Source organism: Physeter macrocephalus, chromosome 17, assembly GCF_002837175.3.
Source record: "Physeter macrocephalus isolate SW-GA chromosome 17, ASM283717v5, whole genome shotgun sequence".
In the NCBI taxonomy this organism is placed as follows: domain Eukaryota; kingdom Metazoa; phylum Chordata; class Mammalia; order Artiodactyla; family Physeteridae; genus Physeter; species Physeter macrocephalus.
The window spans coordinates 14,446,164-14,464,366 of NC_041230.1; the positions used below are offsets into that span (position 1 = coordinate 14,446,164).

Genomic DNA, 18,203 nt, shown 5'->3' on the forward strand with positions numbered 1-18,203 from the left:
GACAACAGCCTGCGTCTCCGTCATCGACATCCCACCCCCACCCCTGCGGGCTGCGGGGTGCCCGCCGCTCGCCCAAGGGTCACTCAAGGGTCCCGGCAGCCCCCTTGGCATCTCAGGCAGGGATGGGACGCTCTTGCCCACTCCTGGGGGCCGCTTGGTCTGATGTCTTTCTGGCATCTGCGTGCTGCCGCCCACGGAGGGGCGGGTCGTGCCGGGGGCTCCTCCCCAGCTGGCAGAGAGGCCACATTGAGGTGTCCCCAAGCTCCCGTTGTCCTGGTGCCTGAGGTGCCTGAGGCCCCTGAGGCCTTGGTCAGCTTTAGGGAATGAGTGTCACCTCCAGGCCCAGCTTCCTGATGCCGGGCCCAGCGCAGACACCCCCCCGCCCCGCCTGCACCCATCTGGCTGTCTCCTCAGAGGACAACGCGGCTGTCACCAGCCGGCCCCCTCCCGAGGGTAGGATGGTCTTAAGGACATGCCCCAGTCCTGGGGGCAAGAGAACACTCTCAGGAGGGCACAGGCCCTGGTCAACCATCTGTCCAGACCAGTGGCCGTGGCCTTCAACCTGCCGTCCAGGTTGAAGCAGCCTTTACGTTATAACCCAGGACCAGGGGAGCAGACGTGCCTAGATGGTAGCCAGGCACCCTCACCGAGGGGTTTCTGTCCGTTCTGTGTCGTCTGTTTATGCTCCTTCCCTGTATCCCACGCAGTTGACGTCACGACTCACAGTGTGAAAGCACCAGTCCAGACAGCCCGGGTGCTCGCAGATAACCATGGGACACCACTTACCGGAAAGTGGAACGAAGCATGTGCTGTGCGCGTGACACCGACTCACTGCCTCCCCCGCGGAGGCCACTGCCCTGGCGCCCAGCCCTCGCCCCGCTGTGCTGTGGCAGCAGCCAGCCCCGGGTGGGCACCCGCCGTGTGCCACCCGTAGGTCGGGCCGGTACCGAGTACTGTCCTTCCTGGGGACGCAGCCCGCCCTGGTGCTCTGCTTCTCCCCACGTCACCTGTAGAAAGGTAACAACAGGTCCATCCAGACACAGGAGGCCCACAGCACGTGCCTGCTCTTGTCACCGTGTGTGCTGGGGATTGCTGGCTCGGGGGGTCCTGGAGCTGGTCGCCTAGGTGACTTCCCTGTCTGCCCGGGCCCCACAGGGACAGCTGTCCCGTGACCGGGTTGGGGAACAGGGTTGCCCAGAAGGCAGTCTCTCTGGGGAGAGAGCAGCTTGGTGAGTCAGCCTGTGGTACGGAGGGAGCCTCCAGGGCTCCGAGTGGTGGCCTTTGCCCCGCTGGTCACACCTGGGGCTCGGCATTGCACCAAAGGTCTGGCTGGGAGCCAGTGGGTGGCCCGTGGGTCTCGTCTGGCCTGCGGCAGATGAACGGGAAAGTGACCGGTACGCCTCCCCCTCTGTCTCACACTGAGGTCTGGAGGGAAGCAGGAGTTTCCCGCAGCTCAGAAATCCCCCAGCCTGGTCTGGAACGCAGACTGGGGCGGGTGCAAGTTGGGGTCTGAAATGCTGCGACTGTGGTGAATAGGTCATTGAGTTAGTGCACACGCACACGCGTGCGTGCACGGTGCCTTCTCTGGGGCGAGAGGTAGCTGAGAGCGAGGCCACGGCCCTGGAGCTTAAGATGAAGCTGCAGCCTGCGTACACAGCAGCCCTCGTATAAACACTGCAGCATTTCCCCCAAACCCTCCCCAGGCCTCACATCACTGGCCGAACCATCTCGTAGGCCTTCTGCCTGCGGTGGAGCCAGGGGGACTGAGGAGGGCCTGGGTGGGCCAATGGTGGCGGGTAGCCCGGGCCTGAAGCTGCCCAGGAGGAGCCAGCGGAAGACAGAACCTCTCATCTGAGCCAGAAATAGAACCAGATGAACACATGTGAGGCTTGAGACGCCAGCATATTGCTCGGAGATGTGTAATATCTCCCCAGATGGCTTAGATTATCACACGCGTTCACTCGGCCAGAGATGGTAAGGTCCCCGGTGGGTGTCCCCAGGCAGCCGGGGAGGACGGATCCGGCGTTCTCGGTTGAGCCAAAGTATGAGCGAATTCTCCATCATCAGCGTGCATTCAGAGGACGGATGGAGTGGACACAGAGGAGTTGGGGGAGATGATTTATAAAAGGCGATGGCTTTCATCCCTGGATTCCAGAATGGCTTAAAATCTGAATAACTTATACATGTAGGAACTCCGAGGGGGATTTAAAAAAAAAAAAAAAAAAAAAGAGCGAAGAAAGATAGGGAACTGAGAGCACAAAAATAGACGTCAGCCCCGTGCCTGAGCGTCGCTGGGCAGGATGGAGCTGGCCAGCTGGGTGTACACTTCCTTCTCCAGAAAGCGGATGATTTTAAAACAAAAAATACAGCTGAAGTTTTCTAGAACCTGAACAATAAAGCCAGACTGTCTGAGGAACTCCAAGCACCCACCTTCCCACGTTTTTGTTTTTGAGAACTCGGTCAGGAGTCTCGGCTGTCCTGGGGAAGAGTCCTGTTTTCACTGCTCTGGATGACTCCAGCGTTTGGCCTGCTCTTGTGGGCTTCCTGGCTTTTAAATAGTTTAATTTCTGTTTTTCTTTGAGATCTGCACAGTCCAATAGAAATTTCTGCCGTGGGTGCTGCTACAGGTTGCCCTCTGATGTGGTGGCCCCCAGGAATCCATGTCCCCATGCCCCTGGCTCTATCCTGTCTGCTCAGGCCGTTCCTGGACATTCTGAATCAACAAACCACAGACGATTTTCCTTTGTTGCCTCCGAGGAGCCCGAATGAGAATGCTCTGCTCCCCGGGTGAAGCTAGGCCGCGGCCCCATGCGCTTCCACTCCCCAGGCCTGTCTGCATGCTGGCCCTGGCGGACGTGAACATGCCGCAGTGGTGGCGTCCGTGTTTTAAAAGTGGGAAAACTGAGGCCCTGAAGGCTGAGGGCCAGAGCCAGGACAGGAGAGCCCATCCCTGGGCTCTGAACTGCTGACCGCCGACTTGGGACTGTGCCGGACTAGTGTTCAGAGCCTCAGTTTCCCTGGAGTTTAGGGCTAAGATACGCCCCACCCTCCTGGCCAGCTGGGAGGGGGGCGGGAGGGGAGCGGGGATGTGCCCTGGGCAGGAGTAAGGCTGCAGACAGCCGTCAGCCCTAACACCCTGGTGCATCTGGAGCATCCTGGAGAGCAGATGCCTGGGCATGTCTGCTCAGGGCTTCTCGACGTTTGGTCCTCGGTTCCCACACCGGGCCTGGGCGGGTCCCCTCAAGTGAGGCCCAAGTCCCCCTTCCGTTGGCCCGCCCCAGGCAGGGTCCCCCGGAGTCTGTGACTTTGACCCAACCCGAAGTCTCCCCTGCCATGCCAGTGGGGCTCTTCCCCCGCCCCCTGAGAATCACCTGAGTTGTTATCTGATGCTTTTTGCACTATTGACACTGTTTATGGTGTTTTGCAATCGGAGAAAGACAGGAGATTAAAAAGTGCCCGACCGGGGACTTTGGATCCCAGCAGGGCGTCTGCGGATCCCTAGCGGTCGCGTTTTTTCCTTTAGAAGTCTGTTTCCGTGGTGTCCCCGGTGCTGCTGTCAGGCCGCGTGGCCCGACTCCTTGCTCCACTTGTAGGGCCAGTTGCTGGGGGTAGGGGTCCGCAGAGACAGGCACACAGGCAGCTTCTGGAATGTTGGCTGAGCCATCGTGTTTACCATTAGAATTTGGGTTTGGGTGAGAAGCCCTTGTCATGGAAGGCGTGGCTCTGCCCCCCACCCCGGGGCTCAGATCTGCCAGGATTTGTGCAGCTACAGACTGCCCCCCAAGGGGCAGAGCCAGGCACAGAGAGGACAGCCCTCACCGCCTCCACCCCACCTGGCGCTGTGGTCCCCTGGTCCTGAAGACACAGCAGGGGTCCGGGCCTGAGGCTGGACAGATGTCCCTCTGTCGGTTTTGTCGCTGTCAGCATCCTGACTTGGCCCTGACCCTGTGTTGGGGTCAGGGGGCTGGTGGGTCCCTGCTCTGTGCCTGCAGTCGAGCAGCCTGCTGGGGTGGGACAGGATGTGGAGGCCACGCAGTCTGGGCACCCCACGCCTCTCAGCGTGGGTGACCCAGTGGGAGCCAGGCTTGGACCCCAGCAGCCCCTCACTTATTTTGTCTTATCTCACCGTGGAGGATGCGTGGGGCAGGATTCTTACCTGCCCTTGACCAGTAAAGGGTGTGAGCGCGTGGTCAGGCAGCAAGGGTGTGGGGGCGAGGCTCGCTCCTCTCCCTCCCAGCCCTGCGGCACCGGGGCCCTGTCACGGGGTGTCCAGAGGGCAGGCTCAGCTGGCCCGTCCTCCTGACTCAGCAGCCTGCCTGCCTGTCCCAGCACCGTCCTGCCTCTGCTGGTTCGTGCTCCCAGCTCCGGCTTCTTCTTTCCTCCCCCTCTCTCTGCTCCCACCTTCTGTGCTTCCTGGTCTCTGCTCTGTCACCTGGAGATGCTGGGGGCCAGATGGCCCCCGAGTCGGGGACTTGGTCAGCCGGGCCCTGGCAGAGCACACTGTCCCACCCCAGTGGGGAGAGGGCCACGCTTCTCTGGCCAAGGGGACCCCAGAGCTGGAGCAGAGCTGTCGGCTGGGTTTTCACTGGGACACTGGGGGCTGCAAGAAGCAGGCACTGTGGCTCAGCCCACGTCTTCTGTCAGGCGGGTGCATCTGTCCCAAGGACCCGTCCAGCTCCCATGAGCGTTGCCTCATGGGCTGCAGCTGTGCCCCATGCCGGGTGCCGGGTGGCCCCGGGAGGGTCTGTCAGAATGCCCTTGTGGAGGCCAGGTGGCAGGCGGGGGCCTGGGGACATCTCCGCCCCTCCCCCTCCCCACAGCTGGGCATCCAGAGGCCTGGCCAGCGGAGGCTGTGGAGGGGAGGTGTGTGGGCAGCCCCACGGCCCCCAGCCTTCCTGCTCTGGAGTCGGAGGTCTCCTGGGACGCCCCGTGGTTCCTTGGCCGCTCGTGTAACCGTGAGGAGACAGCAGGGTCGGAGGGCCCCAAGCTGCTGCCTGCACCGGCCACGTTGCAAGAAGGCTCGGGCTCAGCGGCCTTGAGCGCCGGGCGGGAGGGAAGCGTGGTTGGAGGGGACGGGTGCCCCTGAGTGTCCCCCTGGCCTCATGCCCCACTCTCCCTGCAGCGTGTTCGACATGGGCGGTGAGTATTACTGCTTCGCTTCGGACATCACGTGCTCCTTTCCCGCCAACGGCAAGTTCACCCTGGACCAGAAGGCCATCTATGAGGCGGTGCTGCGGAGCTGCCGGGCCGTCATGAACACCATGAAGCCAGGTGAGGGCAGGGGCGGGGCCTGCGGGGAGGACCACCTGGCATGGCGATGCAGATGGCCAGGTGGCAGGGCACCTTGGAGAAGCAGGTCCCGCACTCTGCGACCTGAATCTGTCGCCCCCTCTCATGCTCAGCCAGCAAGGCTCCAGATGCTGGCGGGTCCCCAGCGTCCTTCCTGGGAAAGGGGTCTGACCACCAAGCAGGGACAGCTGGGGATCGGGGAGCTCAGCCCAAGGTCACCCCACATCCCATCCGACCTCCACCTTCACGTCTTCCTTTTCACACTGGCCACTGGGATGTCAGCATGTCCTCTGCCCTGTCCCAAAGCAGAGTCTGTTCCAGAGAGGGCTTGGCAGCTTGGACACTGGCCTCTGGTTGCACGTGGAGCACCCTCGTTCGCGGCTGCCGGCTGCGGCTGGGTTGGCGGGAGCTGAATGTCTCTCCGGTATTTGGGGAATGGTGAGAGGAGGTTGCGGGGCCATCTGAGCACCTGGCGTGACAGGCCTTGAGGGTTGGGCTCTGAGTGCATGCTGAAATCGGGGACTGTGGCGGTCAGATTTGTATCCCTCCATGGAGCTTTTTTTTTTTTTTTACAAAGAGAAAAAGAAGAAAAGATCCTGAGCCCCCAGACTGTAAGGCCCCAGTGTGTGGCCCCTTTCGGGCCCAGAATCTGATGGCTCGGTTCTTGGCCTCCACGGCCCCGTGGCCAGTTGTTGCGGGCCAGGTGCTGATCGTGAGGGGTCCTCTGCAGCTGCCCCCTTCACGGGAGGCAAATTGTCAGCAGGGCTTTGTGGATGCCCCCATCCAGCACTGGGGCCCACCAGAGGCCAGGGAGCCCTGGAGGGGTGATGGGCCTGCACCCGGTGTCCAGAGGGAACAGAGCTTGGTGACCAGATGAGTCCAAGGATGAGGAACTCAGATACACCCCAGAAAGGAGACAAGGAAGGAAACCTCAAAGCTAAGCTCCTGCCGGGTGACCGTGTCGACGAGACTTGCCTGGTTTAGCGGCTGGGGAAGAAAACAGCATCTTGTGCTATAACTGTGTTTAAAAAGCAGCAGCTCCCTCTAGGTGGGAATTAATATGGACACCTCCAGGACAGACCGTTGCATGAAGACACAGAAGTGCAGGAGGGGGTGGCCAGGGGACTCCCTTTTGTGAAAAACAGGACGGCGAGAACGTGGATCCACATGTGCTTGGAAATCCACAGAAGAGGGGCAGGAAGGGAACCAGACAGACAGGGTGCGGCGTGGGGAGAAGAGAGAGTGTTCACCAGGAGCCTTTTTATACTTTTTGACCTTTAAACCTCAGAATGTGTGACCTGTTACCTGTAAAACACGGCCTGTGCGGGGCAGTCACCCCGAGCGAGGGACATCTCCTCCTCCTCCTCCCTTGACACCCTCGCTTTACCCCAGGGAGAGAAGGAATAGACGGTTCTGCTCAGCTTTGAACATCGGTCGTTTAAGTGATAAGCGTTCCAGATGTAGCAAAAGGTTTGGGCCAGTGAGAGCGGGTGGAGGTGCCTGGCCCCCGAGGTAGACGCTCCTCTGGGTGAGCCCCGTGACCCCTGTGCACCCACGCCCCGTGGCGGGTCCCTCTGGGGGCGTGGCGTGGGCCTGCGTGGACCCGAGCCTGGCGCCGGGCCGCGGTACAGAAGGATGGAGGGCTGCTGCTGGCACTCCACGCTGGAGACAAAGGGGCGGGCAGAGAGAGGCCAAGGCGTATGGCGGGGGCGGTGGGGGAAGGTTGGCGGGATGTCGGGCAGGTAGGGATTTGGAGGGACAGTGTCTCCCCTGGGGCTCTTCGCTCACCTTGGAGCTCCAGGCTTCATGTCCCTGGCACTGCTTAGTCCCGTCCCTGTGCTGAGACGGGTGGCGGCCAAGGCCTGGCTGACCCCACCCACCCACAGGGAAACCTGCTGCGGCCTGGGCAGGACCTGGGTGGTGCCTCCCCAGCTGGTGTCCCGGCCAGCTCAGTCGGCCAGCCAAGCAACGCCAACTCTGCCCAGAAGGTGGCCGGGCCCGCAGGCAGGTCCCCGGGGCCCACACATTGCACTAAAAGGGCCTGGTGCGTGGTCCTGGCACCGAGGTCCCGTGAAGCTGCCTGGCCATGTCACTTCAGGGGCAGTTGTAAGGCTTCAGGCCCGGCCAGGCTGGGCTCTGCGGAGCTGGTCCCTGCAGATGGAGGCAGGCCTCCCCCGGCGCACGGTGGGGACTCGAAGTTCCCTTGTCGGGGGGATGAAGCAGAGCCCCCGCAGAGCTCCCCCAGCCCACACCCCGTGCTTCAGGATTGTGACACATAGTTCCCCGGGGGCCACATGCGGTGCAGGCCGGGCAGGATGGGGGTCCTGCCCACAGAGCTGCTCTCACGTCGGGGCAGGTCGCCTCCCCACAGGCAGCTCAGAGGCCGTGGCCAGGTCAGCCCTGTGCCCTATCCTAGCGGAAATGCCCCTGGTTTGTGGGTTTGGCTCCTGGGCCAAGACAAACACCCGCTGAGACTGCGTGACTGCTTCCTGAGCCTTCCAGGGAAGAGTAAATAAAGGCAGCCGGGGTCACAGCAAGATGCCCAGAGGAGAGGCAGGGACCAGTGCTCGGAGCATACCGGATCCTGGCCTACTGCCCCGGGATTGAGGAAAGCAGGCCTGGGGTCAGAGGGGGAGCTGAGCTCACTCAGGGGGCCGCACGAGGTGGCAGGGGCAGGCCAGGCAGCTGCCACACCTGGGAGAACGCCACCCTCATCTGCCCCGCGGGAGGGGATGCGGTGGCCACATGCCGGCTTCTGGCCGGGTGCAGTCGAAGCTCTCCAGGGCTTCCGTGTCCACCCCCCCTCCACCCCCGTCTCCGCGGGCACCCTGGAGCTTGCCGATGGGACCGCCCCCCGGCCCGCATGAGGGGAGGAGGCACTGTGGGGAAGGCTGGGGCCAGAGCCAGTGTCTGAGCTGGCCGCAGGTGCAGGGCGGGGCAGTTCTGCAGACTCCCACGGTCAGGGTGCCTTTGCCTGCTGTGCCTCACTCTCTGGCGGGGGCAGGGGCTACAGCGGCAGGACTCCCCTCAGGCCTCGCCTTAGACGTGGTGCGGTGCGGAAGGCAGGGCTCTGGCAGACAGAGGTGCTGGGAGAGCGCGCCATCCAGATCGTGAGCGCCCTCTGGCAGAAGCCAGGACAGGGAGGGCTGTGTTTGGTGAGGGCCCTGTGTCCCCACTGTGGCCTGAGAGGCTCCCTTGCTGGCCGAAGGGCAGTGGGTGAGTCCCCGCCCTCCCTGGCCTCTGCGCCAGGGAGGGCGGGGAGGGACCACGCGGAGACCACGTGAGGCAGCCACGCTTCACTCGGCATCGAGGCGCCTGCAGCCTGGGCACGTGCTGGCCCCGTCCTTCTGCAGGGTGAGTGGTTCCCCAGAGGTCCTGGCAGCAGGCAGGGCTGTGTGGTGGGGTGGACTGGAAGCCCTCAGCCCTGCGCCAGTGCGGCCTGCCAGACAGTTCCCTGCAGCCCGTGGGGCCTGCCCTGGGACCCTGGCCCTGAGCCTGCCCTCCTGCACCCCCAGGGCCTGGCGCGCCGTTGTCCCCCGAGGGCCATTGTCTTCAAATGAAGTGAGCTCTTTGTCTGGATGGGGCTGTGAGGATGTAGCTCAAGGGGCCCTCTGCTGCCTTCCCAGCTCGGCTCAGGGCCTTAGAGCCCCCAGGGCTGTCACGCTCTGGGCAGGAGGCCTCAAGCCTGTGACGGATGCCGCCGAGGCTCCAAGGAGCCGGCCCAGGCAGCAGGCCCAGCGGGCTCCCGGCCCAGCGGGGGAAGGTGTGGTCTGAGGGGGGCCAGGTGGGCACAGAAGACCAGCCAGTGACTTGGGGCCGCTCTGGATACATCGCGGGGCCTAGGCACCGGGACTCTGGTCCCTCTGAGCCAAAAGGCAGGTGATGCGGCGCAAACCCAGACGCTGCCCTGCCACCCTGGGGTCTGAGTGCACAGAGGAGCGGGGTGGGGGGCACACCTGCATCCTGGGCCCATGAGGTCACAGCACTGGCTGCAAGAGAGCCACGAGGGAGGCAGGGGCTCCCGGTCAGGCCAAACGGTTACCAGCCTCGGAGCAGGGCGTAGGCCCCGCCTTCTCAGGGTTCAGAGGCCACGACTTGCCATGGCTGTGCCCATGTGCTAGCTCTGGCAGCACGGGAAGGGGCAGTCAGAGAGGGCTTCCTGGAGAAAGCCTCAACACAAAGGCCCGTAGGAGGAACGGGAGTGAGACTGGGAAGGCGAGGGCCCTGGAGGGGGGTGGTCCCAGCTGAGGGAACAGCAGGTGGAAGGCACGGGGGCACCAGCACTCAGGAGTGGGTGAGGGATGAGGCCGGAGTGGGAAGCCGGGCCGAGGAGCTCGGGGCTCTGTCCTCGGGCTGGGGGGACTGGCGTGGTCTGACCTGTGTCCTAAAGAGATGTCCTGGTGTCCCGGCCTTGTGCAGGATGCAGCGGGGGTGAGGCACTGCGAGGACTGGGGAGGAACCAGGCAGGGGTCCAGGAGAGGTGGGGGCCCACAGAGGCACCGGGTTCAGGAGATGTTTCGGGAAGACGGGACGAGACTCGGTGCTTGCTGCAGGTGGGAGGGTGGGCAGGGCAGATGGCGCCCAGTCTCCGCAGCGTGATCCCCGGCGTGGCATCCCCAGGAGGAGCAGGCCTGGGGGACTGCCGATGCCCCTGGCCGGGTGTGTGGGCTCAGAGGTGCCTGCGGGCTGCAGAGGCTGAGGAGCCCGGGCGTCGGGGCGTTAGGTGGGCAGGGAGGTCCTCTGGCCTGTGCCCACCCCTCCAGCCTAGCCCTAGGACAGTAACCTCCACACACTTCAGGGGCCCCTGCCCTGGCCGTGGGTGTCGTAACCACCATCCGGGCCAGACGCCGGGGCCAAGTTGCTGGAGGTTTAATCACTGTCACAGCCCTAACCACACGCAGGCAGAAACTCCCACTCCCGGCCAAGAGAGCTGTGTGCAAGGCCTTCCCCAAGGGCATGCAGGCAAGGAAGACTAGAGGCGCCGTGGGGACCGCTGGGGCCTGCGCGTCCGGCCCCCACAAGGGGCCACGAGGACAGGAGGAGAGCCGAGCTGCCAGCACGGAGCTTGATTTATACCTGGTTCCCACCCTCTGCTGCGGCTGGGCCGAGACCGCGGCCCCGCCGTGGAAGTTAGCCAGGTTTGAAGTCAGACTGCTTCCCGGGCCTCTCTCTTGGCCACCGGAAAAGGCCCTGCCCAAGAGAGATGGAGCTGCCCGGGGGTTGGGGCATCGGCCCTTCCTCAGTCCCGGGGGCCAGGCTGAGTGACAGGAGCCGAGTTCGCTGGGCTGTTTGGGGGCTCTTTTAGGCCCAGAGCCCCAGGCGGGAGCAGACCTTAGAAAAGAGTGTGCTACACGCTCAGCCCTGAACTGGCACCCGCTCCGCCAGGCCCTGGTGTGCCCGGGGGAGGCAGCCGCCCTTCTGGTGGAGAGACCCTAGAAGCAAGGAAGCACACCTGCTGGACAGGAACAAGGTGCACGGAGAGGAGTAGCCAGGACAGCAGAGAGAGAACGACGGCGGGGGTGGGGTGGGGTGCGGGGTGTCACCCCAGGAGGGGCTGACGTTTCCGCTGAGACCTCGAGGATGAGGAGTCACAGGCCAGCCAGGTCTGGAAAGGGTCTGACGTGCAGAGACCTCAGCGTGCTTCTGGAACACAGGTGGCCTGACCCGAGGAGGTCGAGGTGGGTGGGTCCGGTCTTAGAAAAAGAGCGGCGGCCGAGGCTGAGGCAGGCTTGGCTTGTGCCCCAGGAACGCAGCGAACTGTCACGTGTCCAAGCCAGGGTCTGGCTGGCCACAGGTGGCTAATGACAGTTTGGGGGGATTAGTGAGCTGGTCCCCCAGTGGGTGCCAGAGCCTCTACAGCCAGCTTTCTGGGGCCAGTGTTGTGGCCCTGTTTGACAAAGGAGGCGTCTGAGGCTCGTGGAGGTGAAGGCTTGGCCAGGTCACACGGCAGGGTGAGCGGCCAAGGTGGGACCCGGTTACCCAGGTCTCCATTTCAGGGTGCCAGACCATCAGAGAAAAGCCCCCCATGCCGGCTCCAGCCTCAGGGGTGCAGACCTGGCCCCCAATGCTGACGTGGTTATAGCCAGACTCCAGACCCCAGGATGCCACCCCCACGTGGTGGGCCCGGGCAGGTGGAACGGGGCTGGACTCAGGAGCTGGATTCCAAGGAGGCTGAGCCTCGGGACAAGACTGGGCATCCTCCACCCTTGGCCTCCCTGCAGCTTGGGCCGGGGGGCTGGCCACTCTCCTGTGAACTGGCCAGGCCGCAGCACCACCTGCTCAGAGCCTGGACCCTGGGGATCCGGGACGTTGGATCAGCCCTGGGCCTCCAGCCAGCCCGAGACCCCAGCCGTGGGCCCACTGTCTCTGGCAGGAAAGGGGGCCCCCACATGGGGGGCTGGTGCCCGGCAGGAGCATCTGAGAGGGGAGGGTATGTGTCCCAGGACGGGCTCTCGTCTCCTTTTACCCCTTGGGCCCATCATCTGCCCTCTCCCAGCCAGAGGTTCAGAGCCTGGTGGCCTAACCCTCACCAGCGCAGGGTCCAACAAGGCCCCTCAGAGTGTGGGGTCCCAGTGCTCCCGTGATCATTGGCATGGCTGGGAGGTCCCTTGGGAGCCAGGGTTACTCCCCACATGGAGGGGGCCGCAGGGACCGGCACTGGCCACCCTCTCTGGGTGCCGGTCCCACCCTGTCCACCTGGCCCTGAGTGTCCTGGGGCTGCTAGCCTCGGCCGGCACATGGCCTGCCCCCAACTCCACCCTCGTAGGATGGGGTGGGGGGTTTTGCCAGCCTAAGGCCTTGTCTGGTGCTTAGGCTGAGCACCCAGCGCCCTCGAGTGAGGCTGAAGGTGGAGACTCCATGGAGCCCGGTGGCCGAGGCGGCTGTGCCCCAGTGACGGCCGAGGCTCTTTGAGGCGGCTCCCTGAGGGCCCTAGGCTCCAGCCCCTAAGGGCCTCCCTGGGCGCCAGGCAGGGCTGAGCCCCTGAGCTCGGCACAGCCTGCCCTCCTCGAAAGTTGGTTACTGGGGATTCTCTCCATGGTGACCTTTACCCCAGAAGGATGGGGCAAAGATGAGTTTGATTAGCAGCCTGGGGCTTGGACATGTGGGCTGCCACGGAGATGGTCACCTAGCGCTTGTAGCAGACAGGGCCACAGACCCCTGCCAGTTTGCCCATGAGGTAGTGCCAGCTGCACTTTCACCCCGGACACCTTTGCTCCCCACAGAGGCTCCAGGGATGATTCTGCCCCATGCGGGGGTGTGCAGGGATGCCCCCCACCCCCACCCTGAGGCGCTGAGGCAACGTTTGGCCCTGAGCCTCGGTCTGGGGCTCACTGAGGCCGCCCCACGTCCGCTGCTGGGGACATGACGCTCTTCTCCTCGTGATGCCGAGGACCTTCCTGGGCTCCCCTGGCCCCGGGAGCAGACATGACGTGGGCTGGGCCCCTGTGGTGACCGTGGGTGACAGGAGCCTGCCCCTGAGGGCACAGTGGAGAGAAAGGAAGGGTCTCAAGTCCAGAGCTGTGCTGGGAAAGCCCTGCATGAAGGGCTGCCCGGGACACGTCACTCTTGCCCCTCACCTCAGGCCCTCACGGCCTCAGCCGGTGCGAGGGTGTCGTGTGTCCCCCGAAACCTTGCCCGGGGAAGCCCTGGCCAGGCTGCCAGATTCCGCAGCTCACTGCAACCTCCTTCTGAGCCACAGGCGTCTGGTGGCCCGACATGCACCGCCTGGCCGACCGCATCCATCTGGAGGAGCTGACCCACATCGGCGTCCTGACCGGCAGCGTGGACGCCATGGTCCAGGCCCACCTGGGAGCCGTGTTCATGCCTCACGGGCTCGGCCACTTCATGGGCATCGATGTGCATGACGTGGGAGGCTACCCCGAGGTCAGTGTGGGCGCGTCAGCCCGAGTGGCCTGCCTGTGAGCCGTAGCTGGGCTTGGCCCTCCCTGGGCTGGGCTGGGGCTCTGGGAGACGGCGGGGGTGTAGTGGGACAGGCAGGGTGAGGAGGAATGGGGTCCCGGCAAGGCCCGCCGCCCCCCCTCCCCCTTCACCCATCGGTTGGTCCTGGCCCAGGTCGCTGCCCGGATGCCCCCCGTGCCCAACGCCTCCCCGCCGTGGCTGCCTCCACAGGACCTGGTGTGGGATGGGCGTGCTCTGCACAGAGCCCCGGGCTGTGCGCCGGGGGCAGCGCCTGCCCTGAAAGGTGGTAGATGGTCAGTGTGCAGTGCACGGGGTCCCCACAGGGCGGCGGGAGCCGCAGAGCTGGGTCTCAGTGATGGGGCTGGCACTGCACCCGTCATGTCCTCGTGCCTCTGGCTTCATTCAGACAGGGTGATGAGGCTCCACCAGCCGGTGGCTGGCCCCGGTCCCTCCTGGGACTGGCTGAGCCCAGCGCCCCTCACAGGTCCTACTCCTGCTTCCTCCCTGGTGCAACCTCTGCCCCCCAGGCCCCTGGGCCAGCACGCCCTGCTGGCCTCCTTGTCTCTAGGAGGTACCCTTGGCAGGGGAGGAAGGCTTGTGTGGGCGTCTCCAGGCCAGGCTTTCCCCTCCCCCTCCTACTGACGGACCCTTGAAAGGACCACCCAGACGGTGCTTGCTTGGTGCTTGCTTGCGGCTTCGGGAGGCCCTGCCGAAGCCTTGCGGGGCAGGTGGCTGCAGCCTCCCGGGCCGGTGGGTGTGGGTGAGCCCGGCCCTGCCGGCTGGCCTGGTGCCCGCAGTGCAGGGGGCGGATTATGCAATCGGTGCACGCCCTGGGGCCCACCAGCCAGTTAGCCAAGACTGGGCTTGGCCTCTTAGCTGCAGGGTATTTTGAAAGCTCTAAGAACGATATTTGGGGGTTGGGGGGGGCGGAATTGCTCAAGAGAAGCATTATTATTCAATTATTTTTTCCTCAAGTGTAAACAGTTAAATTTGGAGAAACAAAATCGGTTTTAATTTCCTAATTTCTATCCATCACATTGTGCGTAGGGAGCCAAGAGCTGGGCCTTCCAGACATTGTTAACTGAGGTTCGTTATTCATTAGTCTCCAAAGCACTTTTTTTCCACCAGAGAAAATTGGCAGCAAACTGTTTTCATCTTTTCCAGTAAGCAGTCCTTTGTGCTCAGAGTCTATTCTTCTGACAGATAAACATTGTGGAAAAAATATGGCTTTTCCTACAAAAGTCATTTGTTTTATTTCAGGCCTATAGACACATCTGGGTCTCTTCTGCCCGGAGCCCAGTAAAGTTGAGGCCCCGTCGAGCCCTGAGCCCAGGCAGAAGCCAGCATGGACCCGGCATGGGCAGGGGCCCCTGAGCCCCAACAAGGCTGAAGTCCCCGGGCCCGAGGGGCTGGGCGCTCGGCTGCTCCCCTTCTTGGGGTCTTCTCCCCACTCAGCTCGGCCTCCATCCTTCTCCCAGCCCTGATCTGGCCGTTCCTGGTGGGCCCCGTAGGGCAGACTCCCGAGAGCTAGCGCTCTGAAGCGGGGCGGGGGGTCACGGTCAGTGGGCTGGGGCACGCACATTCTCCTATGCCCCACGGGATCCCTTCCATTCTCGCCTCACCCCCAGTCTGAGTCGTGGTCCTGAAATCTTCCGGAGGGAGGGCTGTCTACAGGTTGGAGCAAACCCTCCACCCTCGGTACACAGCTCTGGGGCAGCAGGGGCCCACGGTGACCAAGGAGGTCAGGGAGGCCTTGTCAGTCTCTGCCTCCACCAGGCCCCCCTGGCTTTGACAACCTTGGAGTAGAGAGAAGGCGACGGCACCTGGGGGGCAGCATGAAGGGAAGGGACAGGAGGGGCTGCCCAGGGGCAGGCACGGGCTTCAGATGGCAGGAGACAGGGCCCCGCCCCGCCCCGCCCCACCAGCACCTCCCACCTGAGGACAGGGACTGTCATCCCAGACTGTGCCCTTCTGTGTCCCCTGCCTTCCTGCCTAGCTCCTCCAGGCACAGAGTAGTGCTTTGGGGTCGGGTACCACACCAGACAGGCTTCTGGGCCCAGAGCATGACCCATCAGGCGTCACAGGGCCTTGGTGTCCCCTCATCACCTCCGTCCCAGCCTGACTCACACCAGGTCAGGGCGGCTGCGCGTACCAGTTTCTACACGCCCCGCTGTCCCCGCCCTCATGGAATCACGCTCACAGCCTTCCCTGCTGTGCCCAGCCGTGGATGGAGGCTGAGCCAGCCCGTTTCTGGTTACCTTACATGAACCACTAATTGAAGTCTGATGTTCTTGGCCCCCAAACAGTCAGAAATGACAGCTCCATCTCCAGCAGCTGGGCTTCCAGGGGAGAGCTGCGAGCGGGGCAGGGCAAGCTCAGAGCCCGACCAGAAAGCTTGCTTGCTGCTCCACTCACTCACAGGCCTTGGTCAAGGGATGGATGGGTGCCTCTGGGACCTGAGGAAGGCAGGGAAATTTCTGCAAGTGTCCTAGGTACCACCTGCCCTCATGGCCCCGTTGGCCACGCCCATGTGAGCGTTGGTGGGGGAGGGGTGGTGGTGCCCCTGCAGGGCTGAGAGCCGGTCCCCGTGGCTCAGTGGGGGCCCAGCACACGGGCATGGTGTGGAGCCGCCCACGTGCGCTTCTCGGGGGCCACACCCCCAAGGCCATGCACACGGGGTGAGCTTGGCGTTTGTGCACACGTGAGCCAGAGCTCGTACTGACGGCCCGTCCTGCCGACAGCACCTGTCCCTCCTCCTGGAAGGCCACGTGGAAAACCTGGGACTTGGCTTGTGGGGGGAACCAGGTCCAGCACTTCTGGGGCTGGTTTCCACTTGAGCTGCCTAGAAGAAAGCGCGCAGCCTGGGAGGCCCCGCAAGCCTTCTTAAAAGCTTCACAAATTTGGCTTCTACTGTTCCCCTCGCGGGGAGAGGGCCTGGGTGAGGCAGCCGGACCCCCAGCCGGCCCCATGGGCCAGCAGGGGCAGCTTGCCCTGGGTGTGTGCGCACGGGCGTCCACGGGGCACGGTTCTGAGGAGAAACAGGGGCAGGGACGTGAGAAATCTAGGGGAGCGCGCAGAGAGCGGAGGGTTTTATCTGGAGTGCCGTGGACAACACAGCAAGGCTGAGTCTGGGCTGGAGACCCCCTGGTCACAGAGCCTCCTGCAGCTCCAGGGGGACCCATGGGGCCCGAGCCAGGCCCCACGTGTGGACACCGGCACGGGCAGGGGCGGGTGCCCCACGCGCTCACCTGTTGCCATCTTCCTCCCACCGACGCGGTGGCCCTGGGCTGGGGCTGCGTCCTCCTGGATCCCCTCACTGTCCTCTCCCCCAGGGCGTGGACCGGATGGACGAGCCCGGCCTGCGGCACCTGCGCACCGCTCGGCACCTGGAGCCGGGCATGGTGCTCACTGTGGAGCCCGGCATCTACTTCATTGACCACCTCCTGGACGAGGCCCTGGCTGACCCGGCCCGCGCCTGCTTCTTTAACCGCGAGGTCCTGCGACGCTTCCGTGGTTTCGGCGGGGTGAGTGCTGGTGGGCCCCGCGTCCTTGCTCCCTTGCTCCTTGCTGCGTGTCACCTCTTTGTCCTCCAGGACAGGAGGCACAGTCTTGACTTCCTCACTTGAGAGGGACCTGGCCTGCCCTTTCTCATGGTCTGTCACCAGACAGGAGCCTCAGCCCTCGACACAAGCGACTCCGATTCCTACAAAACCCCTGCCCACTCCAGGGGCTCCCAGCCACCGGGCAAGGGGCAAGGCCAGGGTGGGCAGGTGGCACGAGCAGGTCCCTGTGGGAGGCGCCTTCTTCCCAGCAGCTGCCCACAGAGGCCTGAGGCCAGTACTGACCCCGGCAGTACTGACCACTCTTCAGAAAGGGCTCTTCCCACCCGGCGGGGGTCAGCCTGGAGCCGTCGGGCCCGACCCTCAAACTTACTTAGCGTGTGAGGCCAGCTCAGAAATAACGAGCGTCCGTTGGTCTGACCAGGTCCGGATCGAGGAGGACGTCGTGGTGACCGACAGTGGCATGGAGCTGCTGACCTGTGTGCCCCGCACAGTGGAAGAGGTTGAAGAATGCATGGCAGGCCGTGACAAGGCCTCCGCTCCCTTCTCTGGCCCAAAGTAGGGCCACAGGCAAGCTCACTTCATGGACGGCGGCCTGGCCTGGCGGTTGGCCCCCAGCGGTGCTCAGGAATCACAGCGGCATCGGCGTTTGATCACACCAAATATGCTGTTGCCCAGGGGGAAACTTTTTTATTAACCTTCTGTGGGATCACACCCTTAATCTGTTTTTACTTTGCTTGAATGACAGCGGCTTTTAAAATGCTAATTTTCAATTATCCCGTTATTTTGAATAATCCTGTCCTTCACTAGCAACTAAACGTGTATCTTGCCGTCGTTCGTATGCTGCTCGGGAAAGAGAACCTTTCTCGTGTTTTCTCTCAAAATCAGTACACAGAATGGAATTTGCAATAAAAGATTTCCTAAAATGGACCTTTGTGCCCGGCTCCCTCTCTAGTCTTTGTCCCTTTGCAGGTGAGCACTGCAGGGTTAGACCTGGAAACGGGCCCTGCAGAGACCCGGGAGTCTGGGCATAGGTGGGGCTGGGCCTCTGCCCACATGGAGGGGGCCGTAGAGTCGGAAGCGTTTTCGGTACGGTTACTGTCTCAAAGCTGGATTTCCAATGGGGGCAGAATTACGCAGCGCTTAAGGTACAGTTATCGACGACATGAGACTCGCAGATTCCTTGTCTGTGATTTCCTTCTCATGCGGGACAGGCTAGCAAAGCCAGCGTCTGTTTGAGAGACACTGCCGCCTAAGGCAGCACCATGGCAAAGGTGAGCTTTCTGGTTCCTTCCACGTCTGCCGAGTCCATTTGTCTCCCCTAAAAAAGTGGAAGCCCACTGGCCAAACTCCACTCTGAGGCTGTGGGACCATCCAGGGCCACCTGGGCCCAGTCCCTGCCAGTGGCAGAACACCTGGCCTTCCTCTGCCTGC

General features: G+C 63.3%; 1 protein-coding gene across 3 annotated transcripts in view; it reads left to right on the forward strand.

Annotated features, from left to right (window-relative positions):
• The window catches only part of PEPD (peptidase D), a 122,002-nt gene extending 104,420 nt beyond the window's left edge, over positions 1 to 17,582 (forward strand). For all 3 annotated transcript variants that reach the window (XM_055078966.1, XM_007126420.2, XM_007126421.4), the window contains 4 exons: positions 5,123 to 5,271; positions 12,989 to 13,173; positions 16,542 to 16,733; positions 17,194 to 17,582. In XM_055078966.1, coding sequence (XP_054934941.1) covers positions 5,123 to 5,271; positions 12,989 to 13,173; positions 16,542 to 16,733; positions 17,194 to 17,331 — 664 coding nt within the window. In that variant the 3' untranslated portion in view covers positions 17,332 to 17,582. The remainder of the gene's footprint in view (positions 1 to 5,122; positions 5,272 to 12,988; positions 13,174 to 16,541; positions 16,734 to 17,193) is intronic.
• Positions 17,583 to 18,203: the final 621 nt, after the last annotated feature.